Source organism: Capra hircus, chromosome 2 (genome assembly GCF_001704415.2).
Source record: "Capra hircus breed San Clemente chromosome 2, ASM170441v1, whole genome shotgun sequence".
NCBI classification, from domain to species: Eukaryota; Metazoa; Chordata; class Mammalia; order Artiodactyla; family Bovidae; genus Capra; species Capra hircus.
The window spans coordinates 46,212,710-46,230,894 of record NC_030809.1 but is presented as its reverse complement, the minus strand read 5'-3'; the positions used below and the strand labels follow the sequence as shown (position 1 = coordinate 46,230,894).

The 18,185-nt window shown below is 45.5% G+C and overlaps 1 protein-coding gene across 4 annotated transcripts in view; it reads left to right on the top strand.

Moving 5' to 3' along the window:
* Nucleotides 1–17,980, top strand: part of CFLAR (CASP8 and FADD like apoptosis regulator) — a 50,671-nt gene extending 32,691 nt beyond the window's left edge. The window contains exons 7-10 of one of the 4 annotated variants that reach the window (XM_018054190.1): nt 940–989; nt 1,657–1,738; nt 15,153–15,669; nt 17,816–17,980. In XM_018054190.1, coding sequence (XP_017909679.1) covers nt 940–989; nt 1,657–1,738; nt 15,153–15,669; nt 17,816–17,954 — 788 coding nt within the window. In that variant the 3' untranslated portion in view covers nt 17,955–17,980. 4 annotated transcript variants of the gene reach the window in all.

Below are 18,185 nucleotides of genomic sequence, written 5' to 3'. Positions count from 1 at the left end.
ATTTCCTTAGGATAAACTTCTAGAACATCGGTTTAAAGGGTATTGCTAATTATCCCTTAAAAAGTCTGTTTCAGCTTATACAGCATTACCATTTGAAAGTGCTCACTTCCCCAGACTTGACCAACACTGGCATTTCCTTGGCCTGTCTTTAGATATAATTCCTCATTTCTGCAGCAGTCTTATAAATCAGGCGCTCATCTCAGAGATTAAAAAACAAAACAAGACAAAACCAAACCCCAACAAACCCTGAGACTTCAGGAAGAAACTTGCCCCAGATCACAGAGCTTATCAGTAATGGTGCTAGGGTTTCAGCCAGCTCTTCATGGCTTCAAAATGGGTGGTTTCTCCACTTCCCTGGGACTAGTAAAATCATTTTGTATCTACTTTGCTTTAGGCTCATCTACATTTGCTAAGCCCACTGTGCAATATCTTGCCATTGACATTTTATTTTACAATCTTCCATTGACACTGGACTAAGAAAACATGGCCATCTCTTTCGTTAAGTGGCAAAATCACAAAAGCTTTTCCTTCTCTGAGTCTCTAAGGCTGTTCCCTTGAGGCGTTGTGTGCAATTTCAGCACATTCAGTAAAGCTATTGATATGTTGGGAATAAGTTTATCAGATTCTCCCTATTGGGTTAAAAACTCCCCCGTCACTGGGTTCTTACCTGGAAAAGGGCAAGGGAGAACCTTCTTTCGCTTCTATTTAGGTGGTTTTTCTACACAAAGCCTGTTTAGCATGGGGACTTGTGTTTTGTTATCAGTTAAGTGTTTCAGTGTGAGGGAGGTTAGAAGCTTGGGGCTGAGTATAGCTGGGGAAAGAAGAAATAGAGGGGAAGAAAATTGGGAAAGAGAACAGGTGTGACATAAAAGCTAGCAGGGACTAGGAACAGTCTTGGTTCTCCTTCAGTTTTGTAAATGATTTCTCTCTCACCCCCAGGAGAACCAGTGAAGAGACCCATTCAGGAATCAGGAGCATTTTTGCCTCAGGTACAGAATAAATGATCTGACTTGGTAGTGTAAGCACAGTATCTGTGGAGAACACTGATGGCTTTACAAATAGCTGTCTATTAAGAATTCTTTGTGACAGTAGGATGCTGAGGATGCTATTCTGAGAACGCTTCTGTTCTAAAGGGGAACTTTGGATGTAGCAAAGAAACAGATGTTGAAGTGGATTGCATTAGTGAACTTTGGAATACAGGAAAATTCCAAAGTGGCATTTCTCTTCTCAGCTGAGTGATTGCTGAGTAAATAAATAAGCAGTGACCCTGACTTTTTCTATGCTGGTACGTCTTCTCTATAACAGAAGGCAATAGAAGGCCTCCTTTTGCGTTGGTTTGGAAAAATATCACTTGTACAAACTCAGGTTGCTATGGAAACTTATGACCCATCTTTTCTCTGTGTTTTACGTTATCTTTATCTCACAAAGCTAATGTGTAAAGGGACTGCAGGTTTCATTAAAATTAATTAGAAACTAAAATAACTGGTTGACGTTGAAGGGAAATGTCAGTCGTGGTGACTTCAGCCTGTGCCTATTGAGTAACACATCTGCCAAAAGGAAATTTAAGGAAATCCAAAAGAAAAGATAGTATGGGTGGGACCTTGAGGTAAGAGAACAACGTTTAGCTTCTTTGACAGTCCCTGCTTTCCTTTCCAGCACGCAGTAGAAGAGAGATATAAGATGCAGAGCAAGCCCCTGGGAATCTGCCTGATCATTGACTGCATTGGCAATGACACAGGTAGGTGTGGGTGCCCCAGATGAGTCGATGCTCCACGGTGAGATCGAGGCACACACAAGCAGCGTTCGTCAAAGGCATCAACACTAGCTGCTGCTTAACAAACCACTGCCCAAAAATGTGGTTTCACACAGGAAGGGTAGTTTCTTACTCATGTCTGGTGGGGCTGGGGCTGGGGAGCTTCGTTGTAGGTGTACGTCAGTGGTGTCATCATCTGAGGGCTTGGAGTTGTCTTTGGATCCTCTATGTATGGCTGGTGGATGACAGAAGTGAGAGGAGGAGCTCAGAAGGACTTTAGGGACAGGCTTTAAAGTGATATGTATCATTTCTACCCACAATCCTTTGGTTAGAGCTCATGGCCCCATCCAACCACAGTAGACAAGGAACTGAGTCTAGCTGTGTGTCAGGAGGAAAATGAAAGGGAGTTGGAGGAACCCATAGTGCTGCCTCTGGCACAAAGGTGAATTTTGTGAAAGTTGGGGAGGTTCTGTCTTGTCTTTCCATGCTAGATGCTGCAGCAGGAAGGAGTCCTGAAACCCAAGGAGGGGTTAAAAATGGAAGGTTTTTCTGGGCTTCAGTATTATCAGATGCCCCATCATTTCACCTAGATAGATCTTTAAAGCTTTTCTGGGGAATATTAAAAATAGGATAAATTTGTGCTCATTTAGAGGCAATGTTTCTGCCACCCTGGACTTTGGTTATTGGCCTGAGTCTATACTACCTGTTTATCCTTGTTTGGATCTGAATGGATTCATTTGCTCAGCTGTTGGATGTCTGACTCGAACTGAATCAATCACTGGTGATGTATCAAGAAATAATGAGAAGAGCTTATATAAGTGCAATAAAATTTGGTTTCATTATTTATCTCTTTCTTGAAAGGATTGATCGTTTTATTTCCACAGTTTTGCAGCTTCTCAACATTCTCTTAGAATGAGTCAGAACTGTGTTTTTTAGGCTCACTGAAAATGTTACCATGGTGGAGCTTGCCTGGTGGCCCAGTGGCTACGACTCTGCTCCCAGTGCAGGGGGCCTGGGTCAATCCCTGATTGGGAAACCAGATCCACTCCCCTTAACTAAAGATTCTGCATGTCCCCCAAAGATCAAAGATCCTGTGTGCCACCACTAAGACATGGTGTGGCCAAATAAGTAAAAATAAATATATATATATTTAAATGTTACTATGGTAAGTTTTATGGGAAGAGCATCCAAGAAAGTTCCGATTAGCAACTATTACACTGAATTTCCTAGGATTTCAGATATGATGTCACTTTTTCCTGTCCTGTATTTAGTTAGATGTGAGAAATGCTGTCTCTTGAGCTATAGATGTGTCCTGTGTTTATTTAGTTTTATTTTTCTTAAATTGAGCTGTATTCGGTATACAAGATTCGTTCTTTCTGGTTTAGCCCTTCAGTATTCACTTAAGAATGAGGAAATGTTTTCTCCGAAAGAGATTGTGTAATCGTCCCCCTGTTTTGGTTGTGACCAGTTTTGTTTCATTCATTAGTGAGAAGTTCCCAACTGGACTTGGTGCAGGATGTATAGCTGTTGTGTGAGGAGAATCACAAAGATAAAGCCGTGACTTGTGATTTTCATGGCCAAATTCCAGTGTCTGCATCCCTTATTGAGTTATGAACCTCTTGTGGGCCGGGACTGAGTGTGTATTTGTATTTTTCTGTGTTACCGAGTTGTGATCAGAGTTGAGCCCTGGGATACCATCATGTAGGTGTGAATCATGGCTTGGCCTTGTCCTAGTTTGTTACCTGGGGCACTTTTTCTAGCCTCTCTGTAGCTCCATTTTTCTTCTGTAAACTGAGTTCATAACAGGACACACCTCATAGGGATATTGGGAGGAGTGAGTGAGTCGTACTTGTAAAGAACTTAGGGCAGTGCCTCACACACACACACACACACACACACACACACATTTAGCAGGCACTAAAATATCTATTTTGTGAACATTAGTTAATGTTATTTGTCCGTTTTGTTTGTTTAATTTTAGTTGTAAATCACTGGGCTAGAACTCGCCATGGCTTTGAGCTTAGCACATGGAGCCTGACCCCAGACCAGTGAGAGACCAGAGAATTGGGATCCAGAGGCCTATATCAGTATCTGCAAAATAGCTGAAAGATATTGTCTGTTGATGGGTACACAGGACTTTGCCCCAACACTGTTCTTGACTTTGTTTCTCCCTGGTCTCGCATTCCCTCCATTCCTTCCTTTCCTGATTAACAGCTGCTTGAATCTGCCCATTGGAACTCAGGGAGGGTCATGGAAGCTGGGTGAAGGCTGTTTTCTATAATCAAAGAAATGCAGGGCCCCACAGGGCCCCTGCACAGTATCACTCTTATCCCCATTTTCAAGATGAGGAACCAGAGCACAATAAACTCCCTTTGTAGCTTTTCTCATTAAGTAATAGAGCTGGGGTTTGAAAGCTTGACTGCAAAGCCTCTGTTTTTAGCTACTTCGCTGTAAGTTCCATGAGGGTGGTGAGCTTCTGCTATGTGTCTTCAGAACCTGGCACTGGGTGGCACATGAGAGTTCAGTAAATATTTGTTGGGTGAATGAACGAAGGAATAAGCTCTATTGGTCTTGGCAGGTTTCTAAAACCATTCCTTTGTACCTGTAGAATTTAGCAGACTCCCTTACACCTATCTGTTCCTGTCCTCAAAAAAAATGAGACGTCTATCCAAAGAGTATGTGATTTCCCCAAAGCTTTATAGGTTTATTCTTCCTTTATTCCATAAATGTTTATTGAGCACCTACTATATGCAAAACACCACACTTGGCCCTATGTGAAGCAGGTATAGAGGCCACAAGGCAGAGACTGGCCTCAGAGCCACATTGTGAACGAAGATAAGGTTATCATTTGGTGGCTCATTCTTTAAAAAAAATTTTTTTAACTCTTTTTTTAAATGGCTCATTCTTGAGAAGAATCTTTAGAGAAGTCAGTAGCCTCTTCTTGGAGCAGACGCAGAGGCTTAAGGATTTGGGGCCAATTGTCTCAGTTCAGTGGCTTTGCGCTTGGCGTCCTCGGTGTTGTGTCACTTGTGTCAGAGGCCTAGCAAAGCTAGACTTGCACGAGGTCCTGCTTCAAGGCGCCCTGACAGAGCATCTTGTTAAGGAGGGGAGAAGTGAGAGCCCCAGATCACAGACACATGGACTCTGGACCTTGACCTTGGGCCCTGGCTGGGCTTTTTAGGCTGAATGAAAGATGGTGTTTTCAGATTTTAAGAGGATGTGTTTGTTCGTCTTTTCTCCCTCACTGTTTCTGAAAAGCTTGAAGATTTTTGTGTGCTCTTTTAACTAGGCTAAGATGTAGATTTCTCTAACAGATGCTGCACATTTCTCTGGGAAATTTGCGCAAGTAAACTTTCTCTTCTAATAGAGCAGCAGTCGTTCTGAAAGCCGTAAGTCGGTCACAGAGAGAGCTTCGCAAGGGTGTTGACTGGAGCTTGGCTCCTCCTTGGGGTTACGCAGCCCCCTTCCTCGATTTCGCTTAATGGGATGGGTGACAGCCCAAATCAGCAGCATTTTCCTGTACTGATAGATATAAACAAAACTCAGCAAGGGGAATCAGAGCAGCCATGGTGGCCTCTGCTGCTATGCTTTGAAAACACGTGGAAGTCTGACACCTGAGATGATGATGGAGGCTTCATTCCCCTAGAGCAGCCACTGTTGCCTGCTAGCTGGAGTGCCAAGGAAGAGAAGCCTCCCCCTTTTAACTCCCTTGGCATTAGCAGACTATTAAAGATAGCTTCCCTGGGAATTGGGCGGAGGGAGAGTGTGTGGAACCAGGAAGTCTGTGGTGGGTACTTTTTTTTCTGGGCATTCTTTTTTAGTTTGGCTGTGCTGGGTCTTTTTCCTGGGCAGGCTTTTCTCTAGTTGCAGTAGCAGAGGCTACACTCTGGCTGCAGTGCGCGGCCTTCTCATGGCAGTGGCTTCTCTTCGTGAGGAGCATGGGCCTGTGGGCTTCAGCAGCTGCAGCTCCTGGCTCTAGAGCACAGGCTCAATAGTTGTAGCACATGGGCTTAGTTGCTTTGCGGCACATGGGATCTTTCCAGATCAGGGATCTTTCCAGATCAGGGATCATCCTGTGTCTCCTGCATTGGCAGGCAGGTTCTTTACCACTGAGCCACCAGGGAAGCCCTTTCTGAGCATTCTTATCCTCTGAGACTTAAGCAACCATTCAGTTGGAAACCTAGAATCACTAATGAAATTTCCCTTTAAATCAGTGTGTGTGTGTGTGTGTGTGTGTGTGTGTGTGTGTGTGCGCGCGCGCGCGCGCGCGCGCTGTCAACCTTGTCCGACTCTTTGCGAACCCCTGGTCTGCAGCCCTCCAGGCTTCTTTGTCCATGGATTTCTCCAGGCAAGAATACTGGAGTGGGTTGCCATTCCCTTCTCCAAGGGATCTTCCAGACTCAGAGATCGAACCTGCGTCTCCTGTGTCTCCTGAATTGGTAGGCGGGTTCCTTACCACTGAGTTACCTGGGAAGCCCTTTAACTCAGTGCTACATAGCAAACCCTTTTTTCACAGACAGCATAAATCTAGGATGTAAAGAAGAATTTTAGGTCCACAAGCCCTTATTGGAGACCCTTGTATTTCAAAATTTAAAAGTTTAAGAATTCAGAATGATGATATGGTACATATACTGTAATTTATAGAACATTCCACTGGGGTCTAGGGTAGTGCCCCATAATCTGTGATTATTTCTACAGCAAAAGGAATGGATATTTGCACTAAGTGGAATAAAGACTATAAATAGCTTTTCATTAGTTCAGGAAAGATTTTGCTACAAAACAAGTTAGGGAAAAGAACTTAAGTTTTTCAGAGCTTCTGGAGTTTTGGGATTGTGGAAAAGGTGTGGTGGGTAAGTGGAAAAGCAGAGGACTTTAAGGCTGCCTAAGGGGCCACAGAAGCCTCTCTTGACATGCACTTGACATGTTTATTATTAATATTGTTTTCTCCTAAGAAAAGCTAGTCCTGAAGAAATTACTAGTCATCATCTGTAGCTTAAAAGAAAAACGACGTTTGTAAAGTAGCTTATAATTTTGTGTGTCCAGTAAATGGATTGTTTAGTAAAACCCCCTGATCCGTGTATTTGAACCAATCCAAAGTCAGGTTTATACAAGCCCCGCCCCCTCCACTCCCCACTTCCTTTCTCACTCTTCTGTCTTTATTCACCATCTTCCTTCCACTTGGAGGCCTTTCCTTTGCCCTGGTGTTCTTTTGGGGGGAACCACAGCTGAATTACACCTTCCCCATAATTTCCCCTTCAGGTGTCTCAGACTGCACTGACTTTCCCTACTCTGATCTCCTATTTTACGTAAGCTCCTGCTGCTCTATGTGACATGTCAGTTATTGTTTTATACGCATTTATACACATCCAAGCACCCCAAGTCCTGCGTCCCAGCACCCGGCTCACCGCTGCCCCCTCTCCTATGTGATCATTCTGCTCCATGCCCTGACACAAGTGGGGTCGCCACCAACCACGGCTACAAGCGCCTTCGTCCCACACTGTCACCGATCCACACTGACGCCCAAGGCCCCAGCAGAGCTGTTGAGGAAACCTCCTGCAGCGATGGCAAGCACCCATTGGCCCACGGGGGCTCCTTTTCCGCAGGGGATTCCACCGTCGCCTCATGTTGGTGCACTTCATCGGCCGTCCACTTCACCTCTGAAGAAAACAGTCTGTAAACAGACGTGAAACCCTTTGGTGATACAGGAGCCCAAGATTGGGCTAAAAGGAGACTGTGGTGTGCCATTACCCCTGGGGAGAATTCCTAGGGGAAGTGGATAACAGGTTGGAGAGAGGGGATGGAGTGTATCCTGGATAGACAGACAGTTTGGAGGGAATGGGAAACTACTGGATGTCATAACTAGGTGACGGGTGTGTGTGTGTGTGCCCACGTACCCACCTTTGGTTAGGAGTGGGGAGGGAGGTCTTCTGGGTAAATCTTGCCTCACTGTCGTAGGCCTGAGAGCTGTGGTCAGGCAGGTGGAATACCATATTGGTCGGGCAGTCCACCCTGGCGGGCATCTCTGCCTAGAGCACACCGCCAGCCTCCCATCCGGTTGGCAAGGTTTTCCCGGCCGGCCCCACTGGTATCTGTGTGCTCTCTTCCTTTCACTGCGTGGCGGTGTGACTGCCAGCACAGGTCCACATTCATCGTCACACCTATGCCTCCTGGGTGCCTGGGTCTGCCTCCCAGAGCCCACTTAAGACCAGGACCTTCCTGGAGCCACCACCAGCGCATGAGAGTCACAGCCAGCCCAGGACCTGGCACAGTGGCTGAGCCTCCCATAGCGGTTGCTGGCATGAGGCATGTGGTAAGGAAGGTGTGTTTGTGGCCACTGGCCCCACCTGTAGATGTAGATACTCCTGCCGCACCTTCCGCTGTGGCCACCATCATGCAGCTGCTCACACCCATGGCGACCACCCCAGCCCACCCCAGCCCACCCCTAACCCCACCCTACCCATCCCCACCTCCTTACACCACAACAGCAGGGGCCCCAGCACAAGCCCAGGAGCATCCCTACAGCCACAAGGGGCACCAGCCACAGCCCCTCAGCAGGGAGGAAGGCAGGCATTGGGAGGCCCCAGGTGGGTCATGGTGGAAGCGGTGCTGCTGAGAGTCCAAGCAGTGGCGAGGGCATCCGAGAAGGAAGAAGCTGGTGGTGGACAGCTTGGAGTGGGCAAGGTTGCCACTCTGGCCAAAAGGTTTGTCCTGGGGAACAGTGGAGGTGGCCTGACCATGCTTGGGCTAGAGCTGCAGGGCCCCAGGGGGCTGCTGTCACAGCACTGAGGCTGGCAGAGCAAGCATGAGCTAATAGGGTGGTAGGGTTGCACCAGGGAGATCAGTAGGTGGCAGGGGGAGAGGAAGAAGAAAGGCTTCCTTGACCGGGAATCAAACCTGGGCTGTGGCGAATTCTAACCACTGTGCCACCAGGGAGCATCAGGGGTTTGCCCCTGGCCTGCTCCTGCTGAACCCAGCACCTCCATGCCACCCGCTCTGTGCCACCTTGGTGCCCATACCTGGCCCAAATGAAGTAGGACAAAGGCTAACAGAGTTTTGCCAAGAGAACCCACTGGTCATAGCAAACACCCTCTTCCAACAACACAAGAGAAGACTCTACACCATGGACATCACCAGATGGTCAATACCGAAATCAGATTGGTTATATTCTTTGCAGCCAAAGATGGAGAAGCTCTATACAGTCAGCAAAAACAAGACTGGGAGCTGACTGTGGCTCAGGTCATGAACTCCTTATTGCTGAGTTCAGACTTCAATTGAAGAAAGTATGGAAAACCACTAGACCATTCAGGTTATGACCTAAAGAAAATCCCTTATGATTATACAGTGGAAAAGACAAATAGATTCAAGGGGTTAGATCTGATAGAGTGCCTGAAGAACTATGGACTGGGGTTCGTGACATTGTACAGGAGACAGGGATCAAGACCATCCCCAAGAAAAAGAAATGCAAAAAGGCAAAATGATTGTCTGAGGAGACTTTACAAATAGCTGAGAAAAGAAGAGACGCCAAAGGTAAAGAAGAAAAGGAAAGATACACCCATTTGAATGCAGAGTTCCAAAGAATAGCAAGGAGAGATAAGAAAACCTTTCTCAGTGATCAGTGTAAAGAAATAGAGGAAAACAACAGAATGGGAAGACTAGAGATCTCTTCAAGAAAATGAGAGATACCAAGGGAACATTTCATGCAAAGATGGGCTCAATAAAGGACAGAAATGGTATGGACCTAACAGAAGCAGAAGATATCAAGAAGAGGTGGCGAGAATACACACAAAAACTGTACAAAAAAGATCTTCATGACCCAGATAACCACGATGGTGTGATCACTCACCTAGAGCCAGATATCTGGGTATGCTAAGTCAAGTGGGCTTTAGGAAACATCACTATGAACAAAGCTAGTGGAGGTGATAGAATTCCAGTTGAGCTATTTCAAATCCTGAAAGATGATGCTGTGAAAGTGCTGCACTCAAATATGCCAGCAAATTTGGAAAATTCAGCATTGGCCACAGGACTGGAAAAGGTCAGTTTTCATTCCAATCCCAAAGAAAGGAAATGCCAAGCAATGTTCAAACTACTGCACAATTGCACCCATCTCACACCCTAGAAAAGTAATGCTCAAAATTCTGCAAGCCAGGCTTCAACAGTACATGAACCAAGAACTTCCAGATGTTCAAACTGGATTTAGGAAAGGCAGAGGAACCAGAGATCAAATTGTCAACATCCTTTGGCAATCATAGAAAAAGAAAGAGAATTCCAGAAAAACATCTATTTCTGCTTTATTGACTATGCCAAAGCCTTTGACTGTGTGGATCATAATAAACTGTGGGAAATTCTTAAAGAGATGGGAATACCAGACCACCTGACATACCTCCTGAGAAATCTGTATGCGGGTCAAGAAGCAACAGTTAGGACTGGACATGAAACAACAGACTGGTTCCAAATTGGGAAAGGTGTACCTCAAGGCTGTATATTGTCACCCTGCTTATTTAACTTATATGCAGAGTACATCATGAGAAATGCCAGGCTGGATGAAGTACAAACTGGAATCAAGATTGCCAGGAAAAATATCAATAACCTCAGATACGCAGGTGACACCACCCTTATGGCAGAAAGTGAAGAGGAACTAAAGAGCCTCTTGATGAAAGTGAAAGAGGAGAGTGAAAAAGCTGGCTTAAAGCTCAACATTCAGAAAACGAAGATCATGGCATCCGGTCCCATCACTTCATGGCAAATAGATGGGGAAACAATGGAGACAGTGACAGACTTTATTTTCTTGGGCTCCGAGATCACTGCAGATGTTGACTGCAGCCGTGAAATTAAAAGACACTTGTTCCTTTGAAGAAAAGCTATAACCAACCTAGACAGCATATTAAGAAGCAGAGACATTACTTTGCCAACAAATGTCCATCTAGCCAAGGCTGTGGTTTTTCTGGTAGTCTTGTATAGATGTGAAAGTTGGACTATAAAGAAAGCTAAGTGCTGAAGTATTGATGCTTTTGAACTACGGTGTTGGAGAAGACTCTTGAGAGTCCCTTGGACTGCAAGGAGATCCATCCAGTCCATTCTAAAGGAGATCAGTCCTGGGTGTCCATTGGAACGACTGATGCTAAAGCTGAAACTCCAATAGTTTGGCTACCTGATGCGACCCTTGATGCTGGGAAAGGTTGAAAGCAGGAGGAGAAGGGGACGATAGATGATCAGATGGATGGCATCACTGACTCGATGGACGTGAGTTTGAGCAAGCTCCAGGAGTTGGTGATGGACAGGGAAGCCTGACGTGCTGCATCCACAGAGTTGCAAATAGTTGGACACAACTGAGCAACGGAAATGACTGATCTAGTTTGCTTTCCCAACAAGAGTGTGGGCTTCTTGATGAATAAGAACTACATGGTTTACTTCATCTGTAGCCTGTAACCACAGTGTTTCTCTAACACAAGGAAGAGGAACTTTGTAAAGCATGAGTTTTGAGGTCAAGCGAGTTTTAATAGAGGAGAATAATTTGTTCCCCTTTAAGAGCTTTGCGATGCATGTTGGCCTTAAAGCTTCTGAGCAGTCTTTACTTCTGAGTAAAGAAACCTGGTTAAGTATTGTCAATCTTGCATTTGTCCTTCATGTTTGACCTCAAAACTCCCCTTTCCACTAAGAATATGCTGCACACTTGAGTTGCATTCATGTGCTTTGTAATAACTTGAGCTGGGTTTATTAAAGTTACTCAATAAGTGATTGTAAATAGACTGGTGAAGCAGCCACCCTTTCTTTTTTATTCTATACTTTTATTTAATGAATCCCATTTTGTAGGTAGTATTAAGATAAATGTGAGCTCATTTCAGTCAAAACACATTCTAACTGAATGGAGTCATGACATTTTACTGTGTTTAATTTTTTGGATTTCATCTCAGTAGTCCCCAAATTGGTGGGCAATGCTGATTCTAGCTTTTCCCCAACAACCCTGTACTGTCAGGCCAGAATAAACCCCTCTCAGGAAGTTAATAAAGGAACAGCTGAATTTTACAGAGATAGGGCTGGGTCAGGTGTGGAGTTTCCAAGATGGGTAGGAGAAGTGGGACTTCTGCAGTTGGCCGAAGTTTTATTTTCCAAACTCAACACCCACCTTTTTCTTCCCCTATTTGCAAAGAAAGACAGAGAAGTTACTGTTGATACATGGGAGTGCAGCATCTAAATCTGGCCACTCTGTGTCCATTTTAGTTAGCTTTCACTCTAAGGGGCTTCCCAGGTGGCACTAGTGCCAAAGAACCTGCCTGCCAATGCAGGAGACATAGGAAATATGGGTTTGATCCCTGAGTTGGGAAGATCTCCTGGAGAAGGAAATAGCAACCCACTCCAGTATTCTTGCTTGTGCAACCCTATGGACTGTAGCCTCCATGGAGTTACACAGAGTTGGACACAACTGAAGTGACTTAGCGCACTGGTTTCTAAGGAAGTAGATTCCATACAAGAGAGGCATTGCAGGCAGGCTCCATGATTTGTGCTGAAGTGGCTGCCTTTATAGTCTTTAAAACTAATATCTTAAAAAAATGTTTTATTTACTAATTTTATATTTATTTTGAACTGTGCTGGGTCCTTGTTGCTGCACACGGGCTTTCTCTGGTTGCGGTCAGCAGGGGCTGCCCTGTTGTGGTGGGCTGGCTTCCCGTTGCAGTGGCTTCTCTTGTTGTGGAGCACAGGCTCTAGGCACGCAGGGTTTGGTAGTTGCAGCACATGGGCTTAGCTGCCCCATGGCATGTGGGATCTTCCTGGACCAGGGATCAAACCCATGTGCCCTGCATTGGCAAGTGAATTCTTAACCGCAGGACCACAGGGGAAGTCCCCAAACTATTATCTTATATTTGAATAAGCACTCACAGTTTGCAAAGCATCTTGACAGAAATTTCAGTGGATCCTTACAGCCACCTTCTGGAAGACATGGTTTAGTCACTAATCCATTTTATAGATGAGTAAGTTACAGATGTCATTTCTTCAAAGCCACACTATCATGATCTTGATCCTGTATAGACTGGCTTATATCCATGTTCTTGCTGGGTCAAGAAAAAACAACAGCTAGCCTCAGTCCTCATCATCTGATAGAGAAAAGGTGTGTTATTAATGGGAAATGCCAGCTGGGATCCCTTCAGACCGTGTCCATTGAGTGACTGTTGCCTCAGGAATATTTTAAGGGGTCCTCTGTCTTTGTCTGAGGCCCATTCAGGTCTGGTGTTCTGATTGGCCTTATACTTGGCCTTGAGGACCTGTATGGCTTTTGGATCCGCTTCCAGCTTTATTTTTTTTCCTTCTGTTCTTCTAGACCGCAGATTCCCATCTCCTTCTTAGCTCTTCTGTTAGCGTAAGTTAGCCTTCTTTCAGGACCAGACAAGGTTTAGACCCGTATGTGGGTGGAGGAGTCAGGACTGAAACTCAGACCTTGTGATTCCAGGACTTCCTCTGTTACCCAGTTTCATGCAGTGGCCTGCCCACTGCCTTGCGACAGCCCAGCCAGAGCCTGTGGGCAGCCCAGATCAAAACAAGAAATTAAGTAAGGTGCAGGACAGCATGGGTTCTGTTCAGACCCCTGCATACAAGGATGGAAAGGGAGGAAGTGGCTTTCTTTCAAGGCTTTGATAAGGGAGTCAGTCTATCAGTGAAAAGAGGCTTTTGAGGGGACTAAGCCAGTCTGAGACAAGTAAACAAAAGAGCTTTGAGTCTGGTGTTTCTCTGTTTGCTTCTGCCCCCTAGGGGAGAGAATGCTCCATGATTGGAGAGTGACTCCTGAAAGGGAGAGTTGGGAATAAAGCAGAGGGGATGGCACTGGAGTCCCCGTCCAGGTTCTCTCATGGTACAGCCCCAGCTGAGCACAGAACTGGGCACTGAAGCCTTGCCTACACCCTCAGAAACCTTGCCTAGCAGGAGGTGCTGCTGCGCCTTGTCTAGCGCTCCGAGACCCTATGTAGACAAGTGAGGTTGCTTGTCATAGGATTTTAAAGAGATTGGCCCCTTCTTTATATCTCTTCATTATGGCATTTTATATATGTATATATACATATATATATATATATGTATACACACACACACACACACACACACACACACACACACATATACATATAATTCAGTGGGTTTTTTGCCCTTACCTCTTGGTCTGGCAGAAGGACAACAGTGAATAGTTTAACTACATTCTTAGGTGATGGTTATCATCATTGCCTTTTGCTGACTTACTGGTGAATTGAAAAGGGAAGTGAAAGTGTTAGTCACTCAGTTGTATCTGACTCTTCGTGATCCCATGGACTGTAGCCTGCCAGGCTCCTCTATCCATGGAATTCTCCAGGCAACAATACTGGAGTGGGTTGCCATTCCCTTCTCCAGGGGATCTTCCCGACCCAGGGATTGAACCTAAGTCTTCGGCACTGCAGGCAGATACTTTACCATCTGAGCCATCAGAGAAGCCCAAAATACAAGGTGGGAGGGAGGTTCTGTGGCCGCTGGATCTAGATTTAGGTCTGTGCTCTGCAAATGCACCCATTCCTATGAACTGGGTTATTTTAAGAAGGAGCCCCTTGAACAAAAGTTTTGGTTGAAAAGAAAAAGTGTTTTTCACTCTCATGTAGATGAGAGGTGGGCTCAGTCCATGCCTGAGGCCAGATGTGGCGGTGGCCTCAGGGAAAGAGAATGTAGCGGGACAGACCATGGCTGTGAAGCTGGGACATGAGTCACATGTCATGTTTCAGGCTGGTTCTATCCTCCTGACCCGTTCTCAGGACCTTTGCTGCTGCTGCTGCTAAGTTGCTTCAGTCATGTCCGACTCTGTGCAATCCCAGAGATGGCAGCCCACCAGGCTCCCCCATCCCTGGGATTCTCCAGGCAAGAACACTGGAGTGGGTTGCCATTTCCTTCTCCATTGCTTGAAAGTGAAAAGTGAAAGTGAAGTCGATCAGTCGTGTCCGACTCTTAGCGACCCCATAGACTGTAGGGGTCTACCAGGCTTCTCCGTCCATGGCATTCTCCAGGCAAGAGTACTGGAGTGGGGTGCCATTACCTTCTCTGCTCAGGACCTTTAAAGCCTCAGAAGAGAAAATGTTAGTTGCTCAGTCATGTCCAACTTTTTGCAACTCCATGGACTGTAGCCCTCCAGGCTTCTTTGTTCCTGAAATTCTCCAGGCAAGAATACTGGAGTGAGTAGCCATTTGCTTCTCCAGGAGATTTTCCCAACCCAGGGATAGAACCGTCACTGCAGACAGATTCTTTACCGTCTGAGCCACCAGGGTAAAGTCTCAAACTATGACACAAAAAGCAGAAACAGACAAGTAATGGAGATGAGACCATGTTTAGGATTGTGACCCAGTGTCTCTTGACCTTTCCTTACTCCTATGTTGTTTTTCATCTTTGTTTTTTCCAGACATTCTTCGGGACACCTTCACTTTCCTGGGCTATGAAGTCAGGCATTTCTTATATCTCACTATGACAGATATAACCAACATTCTACGCCAGGTTGCCCAGATGCCCCAGCACCGAGACTCTGACAGCTTTGCGTGTATCCTGGTGAGCCGAGGGGGCTCCCAGAGCGTGTTTGGTGTGGATCAGACTCACTCTGGGGTTCCTTTGGATCATATCAGAAGAATGTTCATGGCAGACATGTGCCCCTCTCTCTCAGGGAAGCCAAAGCTCTTTTTCATTCAGAGCTATGTGAAATCAGAGGGCCAGCTGGAGGACAGCAGCTTCCTAGAGGTGGACGGGCCATCAGTGAAAAGTGCAGAATCCAAGGCCAGGCAGCCTGGGGCCTACCAAGATTTGATTCACCGAGAAGCTGACTTCTTCTGGAGCCTGTGCAAAGCAGATGTGTCCCTGCTGGAGGGACCCTCCAGCTCACCCTCATTGTACCTGCGGTGCCTCTCCCAGAAACTGTGGAAAGAAAGGTGAGCCGCCCAAGCTGTGGTGGATCCTGGCCCCAGTTGTTCTGCTGCCAAGATGGAAGGGTCTTCCCAAGTGGTACTAGTGGTAAAAAACCCACCTGCCAACACAGGAGACATAAGAGATGCGGGTTCCATCCCTGGGTTGGGAAAATCCCCTGGAGGAGGGCATGGCAACCCACTTCAGTATTCTTGCCTGGAGAATCCCATGGACGGAGGAGCCTGGCAGGCTACAGTCTTTAGGGTCGCAAAGAGATGGACATGACTAAAGCGACTTAGCATGCACACAGGCACCAAGATGGAAGTGCCACTGTTTGATGCCCTTCTCTTCAGGGTTTTTTTTTTCATCCCTTGTTGCGGTTTTCTTAAGAGTCTGAGATAGATTCTGCACAGTTTATGAATGCTTTGTGCCTTAGAAGGATATTTAGTAGAGCTTGTGGTTTGGATATTTTCCTTCAAAATTAAGAAATGTTTGTTTTTTCTTATTACAAAAGCAATGCATGCTCCTTACTAGGAAAAAACCCACCACCACCACCAACAAACCATGAGATATAGATGCTGAAGGCAGAACATAACAAGCGGTTTTAATCCAACTTACCAGAACCAACCTGTTAACCAAATCTCAATATATTGCCTCCCAGATCTTTTTTGGATCCCATACAGTTATACATAAACATGTGTTTTAAGCCAAAATGAAATAGTAATCTACTGTTATTTTATAACATGCTTTTACTTTGTGTAACAGCTTATTTTTACATGTCAGGAATCATGTTTCTATAGCATTTTACTATGCAGAGTAGTCCCTAATATGGTTATAGCATAATTTCCTTGGCCAGTCTTTAGTCATTGGGCAATGTTTCGCATTGGGCAATGTTTTTACATCTTTTTAGGTCAGTATTTGTGCTTATTCTTAATTGTTTTATTGAGGGGAAAATTCCCAGAAGTGGAATTACTGTGTCAAATGACAAGCATTAAAAAATATGTTTATTTATTTATGACCTCACTGGGTCTTCCTTGCTGCACTCAGGCTTTTCTTTAGTTGCAGAGAGTGGTGGCTGCTCTTCCTTGCAGTCTGCGGACTTCTCATTGCAGTGATTTCTCTTGTTGCAGAGCACAGACTGTAGAGTATGGGCTCAGTAATTGTAGCACACAGGCTTAGTTACCCTCTGGCATGTGAAATCTTCCCAGAACAGGAATCAAACACTTGTCCCCGGCATTGGCAGGCAGACTCTTAACCATTGGACCACCAGGGAAGTCCAATAAGCATGTTAAAAACCTTTGATACATCTTATCAGATTGTCTTCTAGATCAGTTAGACCAGCTTTTCAAAAAAAATTTTGTCCATGCCATGTGGCTTGAGGGACTGTAGTTTCTCAATCAGGGATTGAACCCAGAACCCTGGTAGTGAGAGCATTGAGTCCTAACCACTGGACTGCCAGGGAATTCTCATAGGCCTGCTTTTATGAGACTGTCTACATGCCTGAGTTCTCACTAATACTGTGTGCTCTTTTATTTCCCCATGTCTTGACAGTTTGATGGGTGAAAAATGGTACCAGATTGTACAGATTTGCAAGTCTTTGTTACTTGGACATTTTTGGTGTTTATTGGCAAGAATACTTTTCTAAGGGAACCATTAGTGAGTGGTCTGGTGTTCCTTTAGGTGGAAGCAAGCCTCACTGTGCCTCAAATGAAGATTAGTAGTCCCTTTTCAGTTGCCCACTAATTACAATTCATAGTATCTCCAAGTCACTTGTGAAAGGCATCTTTTGTCGCTTGGGAGACCCTAGGAATAAATCTCAGGGCCCGAGACACCTAGCCTCCTCAGGAATGGCTCAACAGTAAGGGGAGGGCTAGAGCAGCGGTGGCTCAGCCTTCCACGGTGGAAATGCCATGGGCCAGCCACATCGTTGGCCTGGCCTTTTACATTCATCCTGCCTTTGCACAGAGTTGCCTCTTGGGGGAGGGGACTGTGGTCATCAAACAAGACTGCTGCAAACCTGTTTAGATCATTTGCTAAGCAGCTTATAGACTATTTAGAAAGGAACAGTTTTACAGCACTTTCGTATCTGTGAGTTGATTTCATTCTGATGATAATCTGTCTCCTCATTGATAATTGCGTGGAATTAATTTTTGCCTTTTACGTTCCCTCCAGAAAGCACTCGCTCCTGGAACTCCACACTGAACTCAACAGCCTGGTGTATGATTGGAACAGCAAAGTGTCTGCTAAGGAGCGATACTACGTCTGGCTGCAGCACACTTTGAGAAAGAATCTCTTCCTCCCTCACAAATAAAAAGTCAAAGTCACGGCTGGTGAGAACCTGCTTCCTGTTGTGTCTCCATATGGCAGAAAGCACAGAGAGAACAGGCTGTCTTATGTCTCTTCTTATAGGGGTACTGATCCTGTTCATAAGGACTACACTGACATGACCCAATCTCCTCCCAAGGGCTATCTAATATTATCATATTGGAGGGTGGTCACAGACATTCAATTTAAAATAGTGGCTTTCAGATCTGAGGTTGCC